At 25.5% G+C, this 27,407-nt stretch overlaps 1 protein-coding gene across 10 annotated transcripts in view; it reads right to left on the reverse strand.

Annotated features, from left to right (window-relative positions):
- CASK (peripheral plasma membrane protein CASK) overlaps window positions 1–27,407 on the reverse strand; it is a 235,986-nt gene that overhangs the window by 202,776 nt on the left and 5,803 nt on the right. For all 10 annotated transcript variants that reach the window (XM_086902908.1, XM_086902727.1, XM_086902771.1 and 7 more), the window contains exons 2-5: window positions 10,504–10,616; window positions 8,533–8,638; window positions 5,016–5,093; window positions 3–178 (exon numbers count right to left, since the gene is read on the reverse strand). In XM_086902908.1, the coding sequence (XP_086759034.1) occupies window positions 3–178; window positions 5,016–5,093; window positions 8,533–8,638; window positions 10,504–10,616 (473 nt within the window). The remainder of the gene's footprint in view (window positions 1–2; window positions 179–5,015; window positions 5,094–8,532; window positions 8,639–10,503; window positions 10,617–27,407) is intronic.

Raw genomic sequence — 27,407 nt, forward strand, 5'->3', positions numbered from 1 at the left:
ACCGACGCCGTTTGCCTGGGACGACTGGAGTTGCACGGCGACGCTGAAACCGCGTAGCTTTACCGGTGCGGAATTTTCCTTGCCGGCTAAGAGGGCGCACTGGGGCTTTAGATCACGATGAATTATGTCGTTCTCATGGCAGTAGCGCAACGCCTCCAGGATCTGTCGCATGTAATGGCTGGAAAAACGAAAGCTCTTGTTATATCGGTATCCTGCGGGAGATGAGGCAAAAAATATACGTGTATGGCCACGCGTTGTCTATTCAGAATAGATGGATGAAAATTTTTCTGCCCCATCGCGACCTGGCATGATACTGAAGCGATGTGTCGGTTGAGCTTGGTCACAGGTTTATATAGAGGAGGACGTTTAATACAGTGGAGAAAAGAATATTGAAATTTTTGATATGTATATGTATACAATATTATAAATTGTATGTAAGAAGATAATTCGTGATTTCTATTTAATAATTTCGAATATACGAATTTATTGTCATAATGTATTAGAATAATCGTCGCTATGAAATTTGTCCTAATTAATTTATGTATTAAAATTAATACCCAAACATTTCATTCTCGTATTCTAACTCCTAGTATTAATTGCTGTCATATATTTCCTTAATAGGCTATGAATTATTCTCTGTATGATCCCTGGATAAAAGTTGTAAATACATATCGAATGTTTGTAAAGTAGACATTATTTTATATCAAGATAAGTGAACAAAATATAAAAGTGAAATACGATAACTTTGAAACCAGGTCAGATAGTTTTGTATGTATTTATATGTACGTCTAAAGTTAAAATTTTATGAAATATTCTGTAAATTGTTATTTTCAAATTTTTATTTTACGACAATAAAACTGACAATTATTCAGAAAATAATTTAATTTTTAATTTTTATAGGTAATTATGAATACGAACAATGAGAAGAATAGAACTCGTTTTATATTAAAATAGGAATGCCTATATATATATATAGATGTACTGTGGCTGGCATATCGAGAAAAAATTCAAGAGAGAAAGAGAAAAAATGAAAAAATAATTTCATCGTTTACGAATGCCTAAAAAAAAATCTAACTAAAATTCTGCATTACTGATTACATAACAAATTTTTATTATAAAGTTAGGAAAAAATATAAATTTTAGAAAATTTTAAAAAATGGAATTAAAAAAAATATTTATCATTTTTTGAATCATATTCATATTGTTAAGAATTTAGAAAACTATGGTTTCGAAGAAACATAAAAATTAAAAATTATTTATTAATATCTGTAGCATGAATCGACAGAAAAAGTAATAAGAAAATTAATATTAATACAAATATATAATTATAAACTTTTGATTGATAATATTATACTCAATGAATCGAAGATTAACAATTGTGGAAAACACATTTTCATAATATATATCAAGAAACACGAACAGATACGCTATTATCAGTTCATTTAAATTCGGATTAAATTGGAATTATCCTTACTTCAAATTTGTTGATTGTTTATTCCATTAAATTGATGGATATAAAATTCCAGAGTTTGAAATTGGTAAACTAGTGTCTTAAAATTAAATTTTATCTTCTTATATAATTATTAATCGCATAAAAAGAATATTTCATTTATAAAAAATGCATATAGAAATCAATTTTTCTGTATTTAATACGTATTATATTTTCGCAAAAATTTCATATTTAGAATTATGTCCTATGTATCTAATATAAACGAGCGATAATGTTTCGAAAAAAGTTTTTTTTTTTTTTTATTTAAAAAACGATATTTCACCAATCTAATACCAATTTTCGAAACGAAAATTGTTAATTTATAATTGTTTCGTGGAAACAAAAAACGAATGCGGATTGAAACGGTGAAAGTAAAATTAACTCGGGGTTAAAATGGCGTAAAAATGTCTATACTTCTTAACCGTATAGGTCAGCCGATTAAGGAAAATGTTAAAGGAATGAGAGACACCGGTTATTGAAGGTTGACCGAGATATAAAAAACGATGGTTAAAGCGCTTCGTTCTCGTGTATTTATTGCATATTCGTTAAACCGTCTAGATAACGTCGGTTCAATCGACTTTCTGTTAAGGGTGAAACGGTAAGCGGATACAATTCGTTAATACAACTATTCATCCCCTTTCATGTACATTTGGAAGACACTGTCGGGTTGATTAACACGTAAACATTTCAATCGAGTTATCGAATATCGAGCGTTCGATGCGATGTAAAATCGAATTGAACGTTGGAGAAGACGTAGAATTGAAATAAAACGAGAAACGTTATAAATAACTACACTTTCGTGCAATATACACTTTATGCAATAGAATATATATGAATATATATATGACGAATTTAAGTATCGATTAACAGGAGGATGAAATGTGTTTAAAGTTTCGTTTATCCGAAAATATTCCAGAAATATATGAAATATCTGAATAAACAATATATAAATATAATGTATTTTATAGGAATATAATACCGTTAGGAAACGACCTTTTAATTATATTGATAAATTGAGTTCACTTGTAAAACATTGTTTTCGTTAATATATATAAACCTTCAACTAATTTAAATTATTGACCCATAAAAATTTGTAATATATACATCTTTTTCGCGAAAAGATTTAAATTAATATTATAAATATCAAATATTATAATTTATGAAGTACATACAAATTTTTTAACGTTAAATGTGATTACTCCTGTTGCTTTCAGAATATCATATAAACGTCACAAATAATTTATTGATATCAAAATGAAGGTTAACTTCTACGATTGTTTTCAAGTAAAGTGAATTCTCAATGGTGTCAAATAATAACTTTATAACTAGGTTTAATGCATCTCGCGTGTCTAATATATCTGCAACTTCTAACTTCTATCGCGGAAAGGTTGCATTTATAACTCGTGTAAACCGCCCCCTTTATTAGACATTTATGTTTTGTGCTGTAGTGAAATTTTTTTATACATTTTCACTCGAAAAATACTATTCGATGAAAGCTGTGATATGAAATATTATTTCGACGATTTTTCTATTACAATATGTAAATATCGTATCTAAGCACTCTGTGAATTATATATCATTGACTAAGGAGTATAGGAATAACTTAAAGGAATATTGGATAAATATTTATATTACAGAAATTTTGAATATCATGCTACAACAAAATAAATTTTTAAATCCTTGATTTCACGATCTATTCAGAATTGCTAAATTAATTTATGAATGGATATGATCGTACGATATGCTATTACATTTATAATATCATAATAGAAAAGTTGAATGGAAAATAACGGATTAAAATTTTTTTCCTGGCGTAGCTTTTTACGAAAATTAATTTCAAATATTTGCTAAGTACCTGTACCTAACTTGAAATTACCTTTTCGCAAGTATTATGTCCACGCAAACCTTTATGAAAGGGAATTTTATACGTAAGGAAAAATATTAAAAAATCTTTTCCCTAACAATTTCCTGAACTTGTACGATTATAAATTGAATTTAATATTAAAGACACGGGAAAAAAGCAATCAACAATTAATATAGAAATAATATAGAAATAATATAGAAATAAAAAAATTTTAAATATATTCTTTCAATTTGAAACTAATAATATATGTAAAATGATTTATTGATTTTATAAATATAAATCAATAAACATTAAAAACAAGATAATTGATTGAAAATTTTAATAAGAAAGAAATCCTTGATCTATTTATTCTATTTTCTTTGATCTTATTTTTAGATTAAGTTTTACATTACAATTTTATGCATTTATTTTTATATGCATACTAAAATATACTATAAATATAAGACTAAATATTTATAAAATAAAAAAAATATACTCTTGAAATATTTTTGATCAATGTTAATTAAAAATGTAATGAATAATAGAAATTGATAACTAATTATAATTTATATTGTAATTTATAAATTTTCATTCAAATTTTAAACTTAAAATTTAAAATTATGTCAATATGTTTTTTAGTTAAATTAAAATTACATTGATTTCAAGAATTTAAAACATAGGATAATTGATTCGCTTCGTAAAGTTTTTGTCACAGACAGTCAAAGTGATAGCTACGAGTATGATACGAGCTTGCAAACGACTATGAAGAGAGCAAATGCATTTCAGAGACAGTTTTGGACGTGACATGTGCCTACACTGTCCATCATACTCCTGGTTAATCTAGCTCCACTAAATGCAGGTAGATTCAGCAAACAGATAACCAAAACTTCCATGAGTAAACATCACTTGCTTACGAAAGCATAATCGTACTACGTGATCAAATATCGACATTCGTATCGATAAATAAGAAATATTATAAATCTATTCGTGTAATTTAAATCAAAATCCTAAAATATTGAGATAAATTCATTTATTATTATTGTAATTTTTACACTATTTTTTTGTCTCAAGAAAATACGACTATTCTTCTTTTCTAAATTTAATATTTCTTAAATAATTAATATTTATAAAACTTATAATTTTTAGTAAAATAAATTTTTCTAAAATCAAGAAAAATGAAACACGAGATTTCTATAGTTCTCAGATCTATACCAATAAAACCATGTTTTCGTTTTATAAAAATCTAATTTGATTTTTAAAAAAGAATAATCTTTAACATAAGAAGTATTTCTAGAAACGTGCCTTAACAATAATTTCTCGTATTACTCTCAAAAGGAGAAAAGTAACAAGAGATATCAGGGAAATGAAACTTGACTAGGTCAAGAAAGAAACATAAAAGAGATGGTAAAATTAATTAAGAACAAATGTAATTGTTCTCTGAACGATATTACATAAAATTCTATGGAAATTATTTACGTAAAATTATATCATTCCATCATTGATACACACGATAAAAAGCTATTGCAATTCAGATGAAGTCTACGGTAAATATTTATCCTTTGCTAAGACTATAAAAGACAACGTTCTCTTTATCTCGACTCTGTTCAAAGATACATCCGCAACAAAAGAGACATCTTTAATGCTTGAAATACTTGTGCGTGAACAATGCAAAGATCTTCTTACCTGGCCACCGCTTCACTGTACACGAATCCAGCAGTTGCTCTCCGGACGACCTCGAAGCATAAATCAGAGCCATCCATACTGAAACAGAAACACGACATTAATGCATAATTTACAAGGTATACAACAATTTATGGGCGCATCGGTAGAAAAAAGCTCTGGTATTTTGCTACACCTCCAACGTGTGCACGTATTTCGAAGGACTTGCATAATGAAAAATGATCTCTGAACTAAATGCATATATGTATATGTGCATAGATAGCATCACGTGTTCTTTTATTTTATTTATTTTTATTTCGAAAGATAAAATAAAAAAAAATAAAATAAAACATCTGCCACATGTAAAATCATTAATACGTGAAAATATAATATAATTTTTCTCTCATGAAATTGAAGTATATGCACCACGTATGGTATTGTCGCCACGTATTGTCATAATTAAAAAATTAGAATTAATGACTTTAAATATTCTGAATAAGATTACGTAAGAATATCACATTAAGATACCAACAAATGTAAATTGAAAATTTACAATTCTATCAATAATTATGAGCAATAATAATCTTTTGCAAATTTTGAATAGTTGCAAAATATGTAAATATCTACATATATTCTACTATTTTACATGAAGGTTATAAACTGTTCTATAATTATGATATCTATGGCATAAACACCTATAATTGGAATTATTAGTTTCCGTGTATTGCGTATTCACTTTCGAAAGCGAAGACAAAATATACAAGTATTGATTATGCGTGAAATAAACATGATTTAAATTAACAAACCACATTGATGATCAATAAATCGGCTGTGTTGTCTGAATTGATTATGTTAACAATCGTAACGAGGTTTCTTGCTACATTGTACCGTGTGTCCTAATTATTGTGGATTCATTCGAGCTAATTAGGTCGATTCGTAATGATGTACAATTTTTACGAAAGAAATATAGTTAGAACGAGATAGGGTACTGTAATTGTAAAAATTCTGTATGACACAAAGATGTTCATTTAATTAAAGTAAAATTTGTATAACGAAATTTTGGAATCAGAATTTTTCATTTCAAATAAGAAAATTAATCACAGTAATAAAATTTAATAATTTTATAAAATAATCGCTAACAACATTTATAAAATTCAAAATATTCATAAATGTAGCTCCTGTATTTCTATTTAAAACAATTTATAAATTTAATTATACGAATGAAATAGAAATGGCTAGAATCCCTAAATACTAAACTTATTATATCTTCAATTATTATTATATTTTTTTCAAGTTTTTTGAAACTCATATATATTAAAATTATTCTAATTATTCTAATATTTTTATTGTAAATATTGATAATAAAATGCAATTAATTAGATAATATTATCCTATTTTAAAATCTGAAGAGACAACGTTTAAATATGCTGAATATATGTACATATAGGATAAATAGTGAAGACAATAAAAGACTGTAACACGTGAATTTACCATTTAAGAACTTTGCGTGCTTCTTGATATATGTCTATTAGAACGCGTGACTAATTCATACAACGTGTGACACTGCTTCGCAGATACTAGACATCCAATTAGAACAACTGCTGACAGAAGCTTGTTTCTTTTCGCAGTGACGATAGAACGATCATATAGGATTATTTCCAGTGAAGTGAATAAGTATTTGAGTTTTATTTGTCACGATATTCTTTCGTGTAATTTTAAATTTTTTTATTTATTTAGATATTTATAATTCGTTAATGATAATCTTTGAATCATCGTCCATTATCTATTACTAAATTTAATATCTTTGTCATTATCAAATTTCAAATTTAAATTATTATTGTCCACACTATCTAATGCTGGATTATGATTTTGTTATTTAAGATGATTTGTCTAATTCATTCGATTGTGATTTCATAAATTATTTTTTTGAATGAAAAATTGAAACAAATTTTTCATTTGGAAAAATAATAAATGAAAAGACATACGAATCAAACACGGTACTCCACGCGAAACAAAGTATAAGTATTTAAAATTAACTGCAAACGATTTAATCCGTTGATACAACCATTTCATAGCAATGGTTTTACTATTCAATTTTAGAACACTTCGTTTTATATATTCCATTTTAACATCAATATATTATTACGTTAAATATTACATAAATATGACAAATTTATCAATTTCTTTATTTATCTTTAATTATATAAAGAATCCAATTTCAAATAAAATAATGAAATAACTTATCGAAATATATAATAATAACTAAATTGCAATTGAAAATATTGATAAATTTGGAGAGATTATATTATTAATTAATTAATAATGGTCTGTCGCGGCAGCTGACAGAACTGTAACCAACTGCATAAACCATGATATTACATAAATGCAAATTATAACAATCATAATGCAACGATTCTAGAAATTCATATATTATGAAACATGAATGAACATTGTATCTTTAATAATTGCATATTATTTAATCGCGAATTAATTTCAATAAAAAAAAAAAAAGAACCGATAAAAAAAGAGAAAAGATTCTTTAATATATAATTTTGACTTCAATTTATCAGTCCAGTAAGACACGATTAAATAATTTTATGATAAAAGGGAGTGAAGATGAGTGTGATATAATATCTTTTATAAGGTATATTATATATTTCAGTACATAAGTTATTGTAGCTTGAATCCGTAGCTAAAATAAGCAAACTGCTAAGCGGTGGGTGTATCGGTTATACTCGTATATGTCAGGAACGTGTTGCGTTACGTAAAATAAAATTTAAACTTTTATATTATGAAATAAAACAAAATTATGTATGAATCCCACATTTCGAATATTTTAGTAATATTAATTTTGTAAATATTAACGCTGTATTATTACATTTTAATGCATTTTAATATTATATTAAATGCACAATCTCTCTCTCTCTCTCTCTCTGTCTCTCTTTTTCTCTTTTTTTACGGTTTAAAATAAAGTTTTACTTGAAAATTTTCACAAATATTAATTTTATCAAGTCATATTTTTTAGCTTTTTAACCTTAAAATATTAAACCATTTCCTTTTATTATGTCAAAAATATAAAATCGATATATAAAAATGAACTCGAATCTTTTTATCGTGCTTTTCATTTAAAAAAATAATATTCTATATACATCGATTTAATATTTTCTATTTAAAAAAATTGTGTATCGTAAAATTCGTTGAAAAAATTGAATGAAACTGACGTACTTGATATATCAAAGAACATATTCAAAAGAAGATCTTTTAAAAAATTATAAACAAATTCTATTAAATTCAAGATCAAGACGTCTTTCTTAATTTCATTTTATTTTTCCTCCCGATACTTAAAAGGTTTGAAACACTCTAAAACGTTGTACAAAATTTCTTTAAAAATTTAAGATCAATTTGTAATGGAAATCTATTCTCATTTTTATTGATGAATTATTAAAATCGAACAGAACTCTGTGAATTGAACACAAAGTTTTGTTCTTCAAAGGAAGAAGAAAGAATGAATTAAAATAAATTAAAATATGATAATACTTACTATTCGAACACCATATAGAGCATACCCTCCGAGCTGTATGTTTCTAATAACTCTACTATATGGGGATGTTTTAACATATGGCATATCGTGGCCTCTCGTTTCAAATCTGCAACAATCGTATTTTTAAAAATAGATTTTTTTCTATATAAATTATGATAAAAAATTATAATAAAATATTTGAACTAATGATATTTCATAGTTTATTAATTATTAATTAAATATCTCGAAGAAAAAATATAATAATTTAACAAAATTAAAATTAAACGAATTAATGATTAACTATTTGAATGATATAGTATTTCTAAGATTTTAAGATTTTTAAAGAATTAACGAAATTTGTACAACTATATGAAATTATATAAATATAAAGCACTAATGAAATTATGAAATTATTTTACAATTAAAAAAATGATTACACGAAATACTTTTATGGCTTCTCGTAATTGAAATATAAAGATGATAAAAAAATATTGGAAAAATATTGGACAGTAATCACGTTAGAAACCGGATCTTATTAAATTGATTTTTATCAGAACTATGACGTTCAAGCGGTCTCTTGAAATCATGTTCTAACTATGACGCATTTTTATAATATTATTAACCTTTAAAGCGATGCATCTCCTTTTTATCTATTATTAGATCTATGTACCTCTTAGATGAACGTATGTAAAAAAGATAATTTTTATTATTAGACACGTAACAAATATACACCGTAAGAAGTGCCACGCCTACGTAGAACTCTGACAATTATATTTTTTTATAAACAGATATTAAATTTTTTTTTAAAAACTTTAACTAAATATTTCACTTCATCTTATTACTCTCTAAAAATATAAGAAAATATACTTCGAAATAGCTATATAAAGGGAAACCCACCACTTTGAGTGCCTTATATTTAACTTTCATGGTTAATAATATTAATGTCGAAAGAATAAACTTTAAATATTGTGAAGAATCCTAATTATACGATCGATAATATTGTCAATATTTCGATACGTATGGAACGTAAAAGATTATCTAATAGAGACATAAACTTGTTTTGATAACAAATTTGTAGATATATCGAAGATATACGAAGATTGAAAATCAAACAATTTTCTGACAAGAATGAATCGTTTCATGATTATATAATGATATGAAAAAAATCTGCTTAATCTTCTTTTACGTATTTATTATTTAAATCGCGAAATTATTTACTTTTTGTATCTTTGCTTTCATTAACATAATTTACATAAATAAATTCTAATAATCTTAATTCCAGTAAATTTCGATATTTCATATTAATTGAAACTACAAATATAATTTAAATGATCGATTTATCTTGTGATTTATTCTATTCTTTGAATAATTAGCATTCCAATTAAACAACGTTCAAATAACGAATAACGTTATTCGTATTCACGTAACTTTTCTAAATTTTATATATAATATCGATGGGCTTATTACACAAATGTCATATCTCTTTTTTATCTTTAATTTTTTAATTTATGTTTACTAATTTACCAAGTAAATATAAATATAATTTTTATAAAAATACAAATCGAAAACTATTCGTTTCCCACAAAAGCTCAAATTTAGCAAAATAAATTAATTATATATATATATATAAAACATTCGTGCATTTTACGCCATCGATACCCTCACGTAAGTAATGAAATCTTATTCTCTCATTGAACAGAAACCGGAAACTTGGCAGTAACGATCGCAGTAGGATTTACGATTCATTTCTGAAATCGGCCGCACGTGTTCCACATTAAAATCCACATTTAGGAGAGACGAATGCAATTTCATTCGAGTCGCACAATGGATTGTGCAGATTCATGGGCTCCGTATGGTGGTGCCGTAAAAGAGAATACGTAAACATGAAATCGAGCAGAGAGAGAATACGTTTGTTTCGAACAGCCGTGGCGGAAATTAATGGCGGAACAGAGAGGCGTATGCGCGAGATTCCCAATTCCCTCGAGGACTTACCGTTCGTGCTTAGACCGGGGCTGGATGTGAACTTTGCCACGTCCACGATTTTTACCGCGAACGTCTGCCCTGTCTGCCTGTGGATGCATTTCCTTACGACGCTGAATGGTCCCCTGAAATAAAATATAACGGGTTAAAACACGTGTAAACCGACAGTTACAGGAATATTTCACCGAAAATTCCTGTTTTGGATTCGTTTTTCATTGTTTCAGGCTTGATTGTAGAAAACAATTCTTCTTCGATTTTAATGTATTTTACAGCTTAAACAATTTATTGCAGAAAAGTTAAAGAAAATTTGAATTTAATAAATTATCAATAATAATAGATGCTGAAACAATGTTACGTTGATAGATGTTGTAAAAGACTAGTGGGAAATATGTTTTCATCGACAAAAAAATTTAATGCTTTAATTTTCATAAAACTCAAAGAGATTCTCAATTGAACTTTTTCTCGAGCCTATAACCTGTAATTTACAACTTGTTAACTCAATTATTAACTAGTGAGTTATCGTGCAAAAATGTTCTGATAATGACACTTTGTAAAGAGTATAGTTCTAGAAAATAGTTCATTTTATATTCTAGGAACTCTAACGCGCCACCTACATTCTCGAGAACTATTTTCATGGATGAATATAACGTGTGTATATCACTACCATATTCAAACAACTTCGAACTCGGTAAATTTTTGAACTTTATAGATCTTTCTTAACTTACTAACTAAGAATTTGTAGAATTTATATCCTAGATTTTAAATCTCTTTGCACTTAGACAATGAACTTGAATTATGTTGCAGTAAGTGTTACAATTTAGCGTTCAATTGAACAAACTATATAAAGTTAAAAGTTCTTCAAAGATACTATAACATAGTAACAAATAATTGATTACACGATTGATACTGTGATAACATTCTTAGAATTGTTGGCATTTAACAATCAGAATTTTTACATTTTATACTAAATAAATTTTATGATCTCGTTATATCTCTAAATAAATATTTCGCAATTTTTTCTTAAATTGTGACCTCTTTTTGTAATATTCAAATAACTTTTCTCTACATAAGATAAGGAAAATTAAAATAATCCTTAATCTCTATAGAATGACTAATTTCTATTTAATTAGCAAAAATATTATTGAGTATATTCTTCTAAAATACAAAAATGTAATTGTTTTAACTAAAACAACAATAAATCGAATGAAAAATTCTGATTTACAATCCATATAGATTGACAACTATTGCTTCGAACAATAATTATATTTTATTCCAACTAAAAATTAACAAATATCTCTAAAAACATTCTCTTGCAACACTTTTGACAAATTGATAAATTGAAAACCATTACTCTAAAGCAACAAATACATTTAACTTTAACTAAAAATAATCAAATATATTCCCTGAAAAAAATACTTCATAATCCTCTTATCAATTTACAATCGATTGAGAACCACTGCTTCATCGCAGACTCTATTAACAAAATCTTATTGGTGGAGAGATATCTCTTTTTGAATCCCTTCAACTTCCCTAATAGTTCATTCACGGCATCAATGAACAATCATGAATGTTCCACTGTTCAGCCATATCACCCAAAGAAGTTAAAGCTACGATCCGCAAACATAATCATGGAACTTCATCATCTACGGTCCATCCCTCGTTCCCATTATGCGAGCATAAACGCAATGACTGGATCAGCATTGACCACGGCCAACTAAGGTGTATTCATGCCGATATCGGTTTGGCTAATTTGCCGTATGTTAACCACGCGCGCATTCATCGAATTCGCGAAAACCATAATGCACCAAACGATCTCTGCCCGTCGATCGAGCCACCCACGCGTTATTGCGATTCGATCTGTCTCGAGCACGCCATCTCTACAAATACGATAAGTAATCGAGTTACGTAATCGATTCGTCCGAAATATGTGCATTTGCGAGAGAAATATCTGGGTCACCGATTTTGATTAAATTTAACGTGTCGCGTGCCGTTTACACATACGTAATAACAGAAGTTTTTTTTTTTTTGTATGAAAAAAAAGTACAGTAAATATTTCTTCCAGTTTTGTGGTGGAAAAAGTATTTAAGCGCGCGATAAATTATAAATACGAGTTACGAAATATATTTTTATTCAGATTTCTGGATTTTTTAATTAATTATTAATTTTAAGATTGTTGTATATAGACAGTTTCCTCTCTTGCAGTTGAAGTTAATCCTTTGAGACACATTGGAACGTGTAAATTTAGTATAAGTATGATTTAATTTAATTACAAATACACATATGATTAAAATTGTGTATTATTATTTTTCTTTAATTTTAAAAATTTTTCTCGTTTGCGTTTTTTTTATACATAAATTATTATTAAATTTTTATAAATAAATTTTATTCTAGAAGAGAATAAAAATTATTATAATTATTAATAAATTATTTATCTACAATAATTTATTATTCTTAAATAATTTTGATTTTATTTTTCAATAATTTATATCCCTATGATTTCTATTAAAAATTATACTTTTTTTTAATTGCAGAAATTGCAATATGAAACATCCTTCGTACTTTTACAGCTAAAAAATATACAGAGTTCCATTCTGAAAGGTACATGTACATAATATATGTACAGAAAAGATTTACTACGAAAAGATTATATATTTGAACTTATTTCCATCAATGAATCGTATATCATGATACTAATATTGAATATCCAAGCAAAAATAACAAAAATACACCAAAGTATTCTGTTATCTAACTTTTATAGATAAAAATCATAGATAGAATATAATTTACAATAAAAAAAGAATAATCTGTATATTTATGATCATCTAAATGGAGCAAAAAATTTGAAAACAGACGTTAATTACTCAATTGAATTTATATGTGTACTTATTATGAAATGTTAAAATGTTTATGAACAGCCGTAAGAAACAAACGACCCGGAAAACCGAGAAAAGCGGTATTATTTTACGATAATGCCAGACCACATTCCACTACTATAATATAAAAATATTGCGTAAAGTGACAAGAATAATCTAGATTATAAGTATATAAATTAGACTGATTTTCATGCATTAAATTGAAGAAGATATATGCTCTCATTCATGTCAAGACAATTGTAGAAAATGTAATATACAAAAAACTATTAAAAAATAATAAAATCTTTTTAATCATTGCCTTGTATGAACCGTTGAATTTTAAGGAAATTATTTTTATTATATTTGTTTTTGTTTCATCCTATGAATTATAATTATACCGAATCAGATATACAGTAAGTTTCTCTGAGTTTTTGTCTTCTTTCTAATTCATCAAAAATGAAATTCGATAAAGAATAAATTGTCAGTTTTTCAAATTTTAATAAGTTTTATTCTAGAACGATTGTGAAAAGCTAACGAAACCAGTAGATATTCTAAAATTTGTGAACAGTACGAAAAACATTTCAGTATCGATAATTTATCAGTATGATTGTAAATTTTATAAAATCAAAATTTATAAATTGGTTTTTGTTTTATGTTTTAAAAAATGTTTATAGATTTTTAATATTTATATTTTTAGAAAAAATTTTTATTTAAAAAAATTAATTAGTTAATTTATATTGATAAAAAGAATCTTTTCATTTATTTTTCTTCTTTATAAGAGAAAAAATTAATTTATTTATTATTTTATTCCTCATATATATTTAGGCAGTCTGTTTTAGTCAAGAAATTCTGTGTAGCGTATATATTTACCCGAGATGAAGATACAGTATAAACGTACACAATATATGCATATCAATAGCTAATAATTCATAGTGCTCTGGAACGCGTCTCTAGAGAAGCGATAAATAATAAATTGTTAAGACGATCAGTGAGGTATATTATCCAGACAGATCCTATAACCGACATAACAAGTATCATATTACTTCTCGTGATAAATTATAATATAGTTATATTTTCTCAGAAAATTTTTCAATCACAAACGATAATTAATAAGAATGAACGTAATGAACAAAGGAAACGTGATAAGTTAATTTTTATTGCTCTTTTATAATTATTATTTAACTTTAGATAAAAGATGAAACTTTTAATGATGATTTTAATCATAAAAAATTTCATCATAAAAAATTAACATTATAAATAATAAAAGAAAAGATAGAATACAGTTTTCGAAAATAATTTTTAAATTCACGAAATTCTGTAAAAAAAAAAAAAAAAAGCTAATCAAAATATCTAATTTTACGATAACCAATATTTCTAAAATATTCAAGAGACAAGAATACATTTTCACATCATAACCAAATGGATAATAAAATTTGAATAACACCAAACTGATTGAATTTTAAAGCTTTCATGTAAAGGATGAAAAGTATATGATATACAAAGATTTATGAAATTTTTCATTGCATTTATTTCACGTGTATTTTACTTAAATCGAGATCATAAATGATCAAGCAAAATAAATCGAATGAATCGAAATTTTCCATTTACAGAAAATCAAAATCCATCTCATTAAAATGGATTATAGAGTGTTGAGCAACAAGTATTCGCACCATCGTGAAAAAGCTCATACCTAGATACTCGAAGATTCGTGTCAAGAACTAAAGAGACGATAACTGAGCAGAACCTGACTTCAACATATCTCGTGATACCATCAACAGGAACAATCTTTATATTCTAATGTATTCGAAACGAAACTATGCATTATATACATTGAAATTCTAGACTTGTATTCTTCTCATTCCATGAATAAAATAATTTCAAATCCTAACGATATATCATATCATATAAGTAGATAACAAATATATATCCAACGACATGGAATGAAAATATATAGTTTCATCAATGTTCGGAGATATAAACCTCGAAGAATTTTTTTCTCGTTTTCCCGTCATCTGATACTAAATGGATTATACAAAATGACATTTTCTAATTTTTGTTGGCAAAAACTCGATAATTCGACAATCTTTAACCGCATAAAAAAGCAATACGAAGGTTTGTTCGACCGTGTCCCACTTTTTACAAGAAATTATCGACACTTCGTTGTTACCTAATGACGATCGATTAATGGCAAACATTACCTTTTGAATTAACTTTCGCATACCATAATTTCTCTACAATGTGAACAATTTTGTTATCGAAGATAAAATTGCTTTACGTACCTTGAAATTTGTTATTCTGAACAAGTAATTTTCACAATATTTTTATCTCAAATAACACGTAATTTGAAAGTATAATTTAATATTGTTGTCGCAATTTTATGTATTTTACAGATAAGAATATCTTACTTCGTAAAAATTGTTAAACTATGCTATTATTTTATTATGAAGAAAAAAAAAATTTTAAAAAAAAGTATAAATTACACGTTTATATTCTCATTACTCTCATAAAAAATTCCTATGCTCACCAATTACTTATTATTTTTTGCAGACCTGCTCTTTCTAAAAAATTCTGAGAAACGAGTGAAATTAAAGAATCGTATATAAGTTCTCACTTGAGATATATTTGTATAGTGTTAATGAACAAAAAGGAAATTTTTAAATGGAGTTTGTATGAAAAAAAAAAGATGAGAAATAAAAATATTTGTATGATATTTTCAACCGACAATCGGCCAATCATAAAGTGAAACCTCTGGGATCGCAGTCAATTAGGTCAATGAGGGAAATCAAAGGATACCGTTCTAAGCAAAAATACTACACGAGACTATAAGCCGATACTATATAGACTGATGGGAATGAACGCATCCATTTTTTTTTTCTTTGCTTTAAGCTTGAAAGAATATAACACATTTTTATTTATTTTAAACCTTTGTGTATAAACTAGGTTATTAACAATCCAACATTAACTAACATTCTTGGTTTTCTTTTTTTTTTCTTCTTTTTAAATTTTCACATGGAAAATATACTTTTTAAATATTAATATATGATATTTAAACATAATAATATATAAATTACACGTACTAACTCCTACTTATTTTTTACTACTGATTAATGATAACTAAAAATGAGAATTGCTAATGTAAATAATATAATAATAAAATAATATAATTGATAAATATTCCATTTTTGAAATCTAATTTTTCGAAATTATTAAAGTAAAATTTGTTAAAAGTCTGAAAGCAAAAAAATTAAGCTTGAATATTTAAAATAACTAATAGAGTACAAAAGAAAAAAAGACAATGCATTTATATTTTGTAATTTTCGAAAAATTTCAATAATTAAATTACAATATAATCGATTAATTGTGATTAAAATAAAAGGAAATTAAAAATTATGCTATTGAACAATGAAAAATATAACATCAATCGATTTGGAGCAGTTTATGAAGAAATTTATGAACGATTTTCTAGAATATAACTAACTATTGACTTCACGATGGAAGAAAAAACTAGGTTTTTTTCCTATGAGACTTGCCACGAGAAATGAAGTTTAAGTAGTGATAATCAAAAGTTGATGCACGAATTCATGAAATGATCTTCTGGAATTTTTAAATTTCGCTCATTCTGTTGCATGTGACTGCCTGATTCAGCGACTTCTTTGTTCTGGAAATATATAGACAGGAGTAATCGAAAAGAAGAAAACATCGAGAACGGCTTTAGAGGCCCATTAAAAGGTCTAATCAAAAGTTTGTTTACCTCGGAATTTATTAAACGTCAATTGTCCTATTGAGAGTCAAAGCATTGTATTGTACAAATGAACATCTCTCTTTTTATTTTTTTTACATTGGGAATATCGTGATAAATGCCTCCTTTCGAATTTTGATTTCTTTATATAAAATAATTATTTTTAATTATTTTTTTTCATTTGAAAATAATTTTTTCAACAATAAGAACAAATGATGAAAATTCAATTGAAAAAATTAATTATATTGTGAGAAATATAATTAATTTATGAAAACATAAAATTATCATTATTTGTATTATTTATAATCATTATATTATATTTATATCATTATTTATAAATGATGATGATAATTTTAATATTTCAATAATAAGAATGAACAAATTTTTAATGAGGGAAATAAAATAATATTCGCCCATTAAAACTGAATTGTCAAGACAAAATAATGGAGATAATAAATTACTTGAATAACAAGCAATAAAGGGAACAAAAAGAATTACTTATTATTTATAAAGATAGAATTGATTTAATAAAATATTTCCCTATTATAATAAAAACAATAGCATCATTGAAATCATTAATTTAAATAAAGTAAGAATTTCAAATCAATCGGACAATTGAGTTTATGAGTTTAGAAGAATGATTCAGTATATTCAATTTAAAAACTATTCTTCTTATGTAGACGTCTTTACTTTCATATCCAATATAAAATCAACGATCAAATGTTTAAAAAAAAATTTATACGAGATAAAATTTATAATACACATACGTAAGCCCATAATATTTCCAGAGATACATGTAATATCCGGAAATACAAGAGAATTTCTCCGTGAAATTCAGAAACTAGATGATATCTGTCGCTATTCCCCGTCATATGACAAATTAATACTGTGGGTTTATTTAGTAAACATCGAGTTCTAAAAGGGAGTTTTAACATGAAACTTCCGCAAAGTTCCAAGTTTATTATTTTTATTCGCGATTTATTTGAAGTACAAGAAAGTTAGTCTGGAAATTAAATATATAATTTGTTTGATTATAAATTATTTCAAAAGATATTTAAAGATGGATATATACGTTCATAAGATGGACACGACTAAAATAAATAGATGCATTAATTGTGCAGAATTCATTTATATAAAATGCCACGATATTTGAATGGTTAAAATTATTCGTTTATTAGAACGGATATAACCTTCATTAGCGAGGAAATTACGAGATAGAGAGAATTAATTCTTCGAGTAATGCGCATGATAATAAATGTGTGCTTCCTAAATTATTTCTTGTATAATGTGTATATATGTGTACATAAATAAAATGTTTAAATTTGGAGAAAATACATTGATGAAAATTTTAATTACAAAAGCTATATGTTACATTTATTAACCTACATATAATGATTAAAACACTACACACATTCATTACACCTTAAGATTTAATGACTTTGCAATTTAAAATAATGGAAATTAAATATTATTAATCATAATTATTTTAAAATATTATTTGTGGATAGGTAAAAAATGATAAAGACGAATTAAAAAAAAAAGAACAGTAAAATTAAAAAAATAAGAATAAATTTTCTTTCGTGTAAATCTAAATTCATTATTATCTATTGAAAATAATGTACCTTTCACGATTATAGTATATTTATATATATGTAATAATTTAAAGAACTATATTTTTTATTTTTTGGTTTAAAATTGAAACAAAATGCATATAATCTGATAAAAATAAAGAATCAAGAGACTAAAAGTTGAAGCTAAAAATAAATATGAAAATTTATGCGTAACAATCTAGTATATATGATTTATAAATTCGTTGCACGCTCGATTAAGAAACGATTAAGAAGACTGAAATACTATTTATTGCGATAAAAGATATTATAAGCAATAAATTCACTCATTATTATGAAAATGTGTCATAGGAAATATCCTAGACAAGAACAGAAAATATTAAAGAAAAATATTTCAAAATGATTCATTGAACAAACGAACTTTCTAACAATCTTCATGAACAACCTACAAAACTTTCTGTAAAATCATGTGTATTAAATATAACCCTAGGGACATTAATACAAAATGTTGTGATATAGGTATTCACTACTTCAACACGACTTAACGAATGAATACGATATTAGTCAAAGTTTGGTTTCGTGAACATTGAAATCCCAAAAGCTTTATCCATCTCATTATTTCACAGAGTAAACTTCGTCTTACAATTATAGAAGCTATTTTAGTAGGCGACTATAGTTTCTGCAAAAAGAATGTAAAATATTAGAGGAATAATTTTATAAATGAACGAATAAAATTTTATAAAATAGTAAACTATTATTATTATAAAATTAATGATACCTGTTATAATTTAGTGATACAAATATAGCATTGAGATATTCGTCCCAAAAATTATCTCACTATCATTTTTAAATTAAATCTCAAACCACGGTGATAATTGAGATTTACAGAGAAGAAGATACAATATATTTTTAGGCATATTTTTGAAACATACCTTTACTTTTATATTCCTATTTCATATTCTATAAGACATCTTTACAAGTCAGAGTTTCTTAATGAACAGAGAGTACAGTATTGTCATCTTCAAAAGCTTCGTCACTCAAGAAAATTCCTTTCCTAAAATCTTTAATGGCACAAAGTTACTAGCAAAGTAATAATTAATATAAAAGATATTATAGTTTCAGTTTCTAAATTTATCTCTTTTTAGCTATTGTACAAACAAAAAATTACTTTCCATCTATATATGATATTTTAAATATAATATAATTAAAAAAAAATAAAAAATAAAAAATGTCAAATTTTATGATGTCAAATTTAGTTATATCATATCATATCATCTACAACAAATAATGATAATATTTAAAAAATAAAAAATTTTTAAATAAAGATTACTTGCATTTCAATTTTATTTACATTATTCATTATTTAAAAATTTATATTTCCACGTTTCTTGTATTTCTAGTTCAAATTAACATTCGTGTGTTCACGAGATTTTTACTATAACGAATGAATTTTATAACTAATAATTCTTATCAAATTCTTATTCAAATCTGCGATAATGAAATCAGTTATTATTATTTTTTCCTTAACTCGATAAATCTCAAAATAATCTTTTTGATTCAAGATTCTTTCAAAATTGTCAAATAAATATTGGATAATAGTTAGAAATATACAAATGGATTATGATCGATTCTATGCTTCGTTGCGAATATCGAAGGCTATTAGCCTTGTTGTCCCAATGGACTCTCTGCTCGACTGCTTTATACGACTATTCTCAAAAGACTTATATTCCGAATGTTGGATAACTATCAAGAGCTTGTTTTCAAATACAGAACTATATTTCCAATAGGTACCACGATTCACTGATTTCGTCTGATTTTGTGTTCAAAGAACCGATAAGAGATAAATCGAATTCGTTTCGCTTTTTCTCTATTTGTAAATGTCCTGAAGAAGAGAAAACATTTCCTTGCCTTAGAACCCTAATGAAATAGGAAATGCCTAGGAAATGCAAGTTTTTCACAAATTAAAATATCATTTAAATAATAATCTTGATGTGATTTTGTGAATTTAAAAATTTTTGAATGTTATTCAACGTTGTATAGTCGTGAATTAGACTTATAAAGATTCCTCTTTTGTTTTCTTTTAATTTTCTATTATTAGAAAAAAAAGTTTGATATCTCATTTATTTTATTTTGATATCTCATCTTACTTTCTCTCATTCCTATTTTTTTTATTAATAAATTAACAATAATATTGCAAGTGCATAATTAATAACAATGACGAGTTATTACTGCACTTGTGAAAATTTCAATGCTAGAGTTAAAAATAATTTTTAACATCAATTTTCAGTGAAGTAAGGAATGATAAATTCATGTCTTGACTTTAGACCATATATCACAAAAAATGAGCGGAGTTATTATATTTCACAGAAAATATTATCTTGCTTTCCTATTTGAAGGATATATCACTTAAAATTAGAAGAAAAATATGATTGCAACAGACGATGCGCAATCTTATGCTCAAAAAAAGATAATAGCTCACTTGGAACCCCAGTTTTTCAGATGAATTGGCAGATGTATGCTCTTATTATGGCCATAAATATCTTCGTGGATTTAAATCTATTAAATTTTTCCTACCAATTTATTAAAAATGCATCAAATAGAAAAATTGAAACTATATAATGTAAAAATTATTGAAATTATTATATCTAAAATTAAAAATAAAAGCCGTAACTTTGAATATGATTTAGAAGCATCCTACATTTCAAATCGATTTCTTCAAAACTTTTATTTTCGACATTTATCATAATTGCACCATGCGAATATTCAAAGCATGATTTTCATCAAGAACATTTCAATCAAATTTTTAAAAACTATTGTTGATGTCTATTATATCTTCAATACCTTAATACGAATTTTTAGCAACAGTTATCGCCAATGGATCACTACAATGAATCCTAAATTCGATTTTTTCAATAAGAATTAACAGAAAAATTAATGAGAAAAAGAACAATGACTTTTCAATTTGAAATCGGAATTCAAATAAAATTAATAAAAATAAATTTAAGAAATTTAATTGAAAAATCATGATGATGAAGAAAGAAAATCATGCAAAAAAAGTATTTGACGACGAATATTGGATTTTTGGACGAAGAATCGAAAAATTTTTTTCCTTATCGAAAAAATACGGTGAATATTGGATTTGACGAATATAAAGATGGACAAATATAGAGATTCATGGACAAATATAGAGATTATATATGGATTATGATATTTATAAACTAATATACGAAAATATACGAAATTAAAAACCAATGAAATATGATTCCAATATAATTGAACGAGATACGAAGACGGAAACGGTGCTCGATATTAAAGCTCATCGTTGAAGTAGTGCAACATCGACAATGATATTCTAGTTCTATAGTTCGGTTGTTTCCGCATTATTGGACTCATAGAGATTACTAGCTGGCTATAATTGAGAAATAAAGAGGATGGGGAATTGCATTTAGTGAAGTATTAGAAAAGTAGATATTAGAGAAACTTTGACGTAAAAATACTTCTTCAATACAAGTTCGTAAAACTTTGTTGATACCACTTCACACATTTATTACTAATTGGATTTTGGTATTAGCTATGTTATGATTCGACAAATAATAAAAAGTCTATTTATCTATCTATCTATCTATCTATATCTTAAATTGATTGAATCATACGTATTACTAGCCTAAAAATTTGAAATTATTATGTATTATATAAGATATAAAAATATGAAAAAAAAACCAATAATAATAATAATTTTAATGATATAAAAATAAATTATAAATTATCATCGATATCTGCAATTTTAATTTTAAATAATAAAATTAATAAAATTAATATTCAATGATGAACTAATTCTAATAAAAAAAAAAGTTAGCTTACAACGTATTTACATAATTTTTCAATCAAAAAATAAAAAAAAATATTGGTATTCGTAACATTAATTTCGAATCAATAAGAAGACTGACACGAGATTTAATATGAATACGAATTATAATTCGAAGACATTTAAAAAACTAAAAAAAAAAAAAATTAACTTAAAATCATATTAACTTAAAGAATTCTTTAATTAAAAATCTACAAAAATAAAACTATTAGTTATATTCATAATGTTTCGAACTAATATTAAACAATGGATTTTACGTAGAATTTAATATAGAAATGATTTCAAATATCTGGTTGGCAGTTTATAGCTATAGATGAAAATACGTGCCAACTTGGATCCAGGCATACGCAATGAATGTTAAACAATCGAAATGTTATTTGAAGAAATCCTTTTCCAACCTATTAAATTAAATCTTGATGGAAATCATATTACTTCAAATCTAGAATTTAATTCTCTAGAGAGAAATCTACATTTGTATTAATATATGATTATAGAAAGATAATTAAAGAGATTTGTCTCGAAATATTAATTCAAACTATTTATTTACAGACATTATATCAGAGATTTATCTCGTATCTTTAAATTTTATTCTCTTCAAAAAATATCTCGCAAAAATTTACTTAAAATTGCTCAATTCAAAAAACAAAGTGAATCCAAATCGAAATTTTTGCGTATCATTTTATTTCGATTTTATTTCGATTCTCCAAAAGTATCCTATGACTATATCATTATCCTGTATATATAATATTATTTGTCCGTTAAATATAATATATAATGTAAAAATAAATCAATATAGAAATACCTTCTTTCATAAAATGCTAACATAAAATTACCTTTCAAAGAATACATCCATAAACAAGTTTTCTACATCTACTTATAACTACCTTCACATTAAACTAGATACACGTGTGTCTTCATAAAACCAGCAAATGCTTCATCGATTTGACAATTCAGTGAACTTTAACGTCCAACAGAGAAAGTTTAAAATTCGAAGTTTATTTGGTACATCTGCATCTTGGAAACAATGAGGTGTCAGTTTGCATCCATAGCGATGCCAAGAAGATTTCAACGATTCAATCTTCACGCCACTTCTGAGTTGGAGAGGATCGAACTTTCTCACTTCAATATACTCGACTACTACCAACCTCGCCTCGACCTAGCTCTAAAGTCTACATATCATCCTGTACATATAGGACAAAAATACATTTTGCCCTTGATATACATTAAATAACTGACATATATTAAATAAAGCATTGTATCGTCGTGTCATCGTTAACACCTCCAATCGATATCTTTATCATTTTGTAATTATGTAAATCGTTGTCGGGCAAGTGTCAAATAATTAGTAATTGATATAAATTTTCGACTAAATGAATATTATTGTAATGATACTGTAGCGTAAGGTAGTGAAAGATAAAATTATTATTCCTATATTCTACATTAATGCTCAACTAATATGTTATTTCATTAGTGAAATTTATTACAAATATGGACAAGAATTGATTGTGGATAATATTGATAATGTTAAAATACATGCTAATGATAACGTTACGTGATAGTTAAATCGAATAGTTAAATTGTTTCATATCTACAATCTCTATAATTTAAAAAATAGTATAGGATAATAGTATAGGATATAAATATAGACTTAGGATATTAAAAATACAAAAAAATATCCTAAAATTGAATATTGTAATAAATGAATAATATGGAATTTTGGAATTTATTACTATTACAGATTAAATTAGATTTATGTATGAAATTTTAAAAAATTTTAAAACTATTACGTTCTATTATGCTATACTCTTTTGATTTGCCTAAATTTCTGCCCAAATAGTTACATAACTTAGTAACTAAATTTATGTTTTTCATAAAAATATTAATGTTAAATAAAAAGTATAATTTTCAATCATTCAAAAGTGCTGCACACACATATTCTTATATGTTATTTTTGAATTGTTGAGAATAGGAATGAATTCGACCGTAAAACGAACGGAATACTGATACATTACAGAGCAGAAGAACGAATTAAAAAACCAATTCAAGCAAAAACAAAACAATGTCGATAAAACTACGGAAAAAATTATTTATGGTACAATGAATCTTCAAAAAACGCATTAAACATATTGATTACTCAACGAAATACCTGATGCAACATTTATTTAAAATATACGTGTAAATTCTATATTAATATTTATTTTCAAAAATATTGCGAAAATTTTTTGCAACGTAAAGAATATAATTCATTCGTTTGTAGTTTATTTAAAAAATTATACGAATTCGGTAAACATGTTCCAAAATAAAATCTGACCTGTTAATTCTCATTTCAAAGAATTTTAAGTTTACAAAATTCATTAATATAAATTTAATAATAATAAATATTCACTGATAACATTTGCTGAGAATTTATCGATTTTTGTGTTATATAATTGATATATTCCGATAAATTTAACGATTTCAAAAATGAATAATTATATAATTTATATTCCATTATCAATCTCGAACACTACATACATCATCAAATCTTTTTATGCTTAATTTATTACCAAAAACTATACTCAAAATTATACTTGCTATAACAACTTATCGCGCTTCTGTAATTAATACTACAATGTTTATTTATCGTTTTATAAATGTATTCATTGTTATAATATATATGTATATATATACATATATACCACAATGATTTAACTTTCATCGATTAAACAATGTTTTCCTCGTGGCTCGTAATTTCCAAACTATTGCTAGATTATAGATAGACTATATTTATCATTATTTTTCTTTTTTTAAAATAATTTCATTGTAAAATTATGATAATTAAATATCTTTAATAAAACTGTGAAATTATAAAATATGGAAAAAAAGAGAATGCAAGAAATTATAAAAATGTAAAAAAATATTACAATTTCGAGCTGAAAGAATTTTTTCTACTTTAAATATAAAAATATACTCCATGTAAAAAATGATAAAATGATTCTTCTCTTTCGTTCACATCTTGGCTCTAAAATGGACTAATCATCACAGTCAATCATCAGAAAATACGAACACCGATCAGTTGTTCACTATCCACCAAATTAATATCTTAAAGTAAAAATATCTTTGTGAAATTGATATTTGCTATATATAAGATCCACGAAGATTACTTTCCGCAAATATATTATCTCCATTAATATATAATGCATCAAAAGAAAGAAAACTATTTTCAGCGTTTTGCTTGTAGACAATCGTTTCGAATAGACAAAATATTTCATTAATAATTCTCATTAATACATTGTTCTACAGAAAACTGGGACAGATATAAACTATTATGTACTATATACTAATTTCTGTACCCGTTTAAATCACCCGTTTTGGACCAAAAAGAAAATAAAATCCAATTTCGTTTGAAATAAATTTATTAGAATAATAAACGATCTTTCGAGATAAACGATGTAATCTATTTCGAAATGAAAACTTTTAATCAAAATAAAAAACTACACCGATAAATTTTTCCAATTGCGTTAAATTGCTGCATAATAAATTTCATTTCAAGATAAATATAATAGATGTTACTAAATATAGTTTGCACAGTTCAAAATAAAAATTTTCGATCGAAGCAAGAAGTTTTTCACGATTGAATGGTTTTGTCGATTTCAATCTTGTACCTGTCTGGTTTTTGCTCTTTCGAAATAGCTTTGCTAAATTCGTAAAGAAAAACGGTCTGAAAACCGCATTTCTGCACGTTGCGTTTTAAAAGAACTAGAACGTAGTTGTATTAGAAGTATATTTATCAAACTGGCGCAGAGAATAATAGATTGAAATTTTCTGAATAAAATATTGATTTTAAAAAATATTAAAACAAGATTTTTAACGATAACGATAACGTAAAACGATATTAATTAATCTAATGAAATTATAATCTTTCTAAAGCTTCTAATTAGATTTTTATTTGATTAACAAAAAAAGGTGAAAAAAATTCATAAAAATTTGTAATTCAATCGAATTATTTTTATTTCATATATAATTAATTATTTTTATTTATTTAAATAAAAATTTTCAACTACTAAAATTAATATTATAGTAAATAATCTAATCTTTCAAAAAGATTTTATTTTGTTAACAATAAAAGATGTAATCAACAAAAAAAAAATATAATTGATAAAATATAATTGATAATTCGTAATTCGATTGAATTATTTTTAATTTATACATGATTACAAAAAGTTAATTTTCGTAAAAATTTAAAAATTTAAATATATTAAATAAGAAAATATCGTGCTATTTATACCAAATTTTTTTTATAAATCATATCAATAAAACACATATGAATAGGATAGTGCCCAATATAGTGTTAACTTCTCATACCTAAATGCTGTTCCTCAATGGAGAATGTCATCAATGGAGCTAGAATGAACAAGTTTCGTTCTAAACTATTCTTAGGATATCGAAGTTTATATAGTCATTCATGGGCTAATGACCATGATGGATAATAGAGAACCAGAACACAATCAATATCCTGTTCAAAGATGATAAGGGCAAAGGGCAAATAAACTAATTCTCCTTAAACTCTTTGTGAGACTGTGTACTTTATGTTTAGGAATTCATGAAAGTAAACCATCTTTATGTTCATCAATTACTATTGAAATTTATTCACGTTAAAATATAAATTGTTAAAAATCGATCGATAGAAAATTCTTTAGAAATCATATTCGAAAAATTTATGAAATTTAATTATTATTCCGTATGGTTAGTCATAGATATTTATTTGAAAATATGAATCCAAAAAACGACAAATCCAAAAGATTGACAGAAATGATATTAACGTGAGACCACTTGGGAAATCTCAATCAAATCTGTTATAATCTTCGAGCATCGATTCCGAGAATATCGAAGTCGAATGTGATCGATATTTT

The sequence above is a fragment of the Apis florea genome, unplaced genomic scaffold (assembly GCF_048593485.1).
Source record: "Apis florea isolate Af1SG1 unplaced genomic scaffold, ASM4859348v1 contig_1603_pilon, whole genome shotgun sequence".
NCBI classification, from domain to species: domain Eukaryota; kingdom Metazoa; phylum Arthropoda; class Insecta; order Hymenoptera; family Apidae; genus Apis; species Apis florea.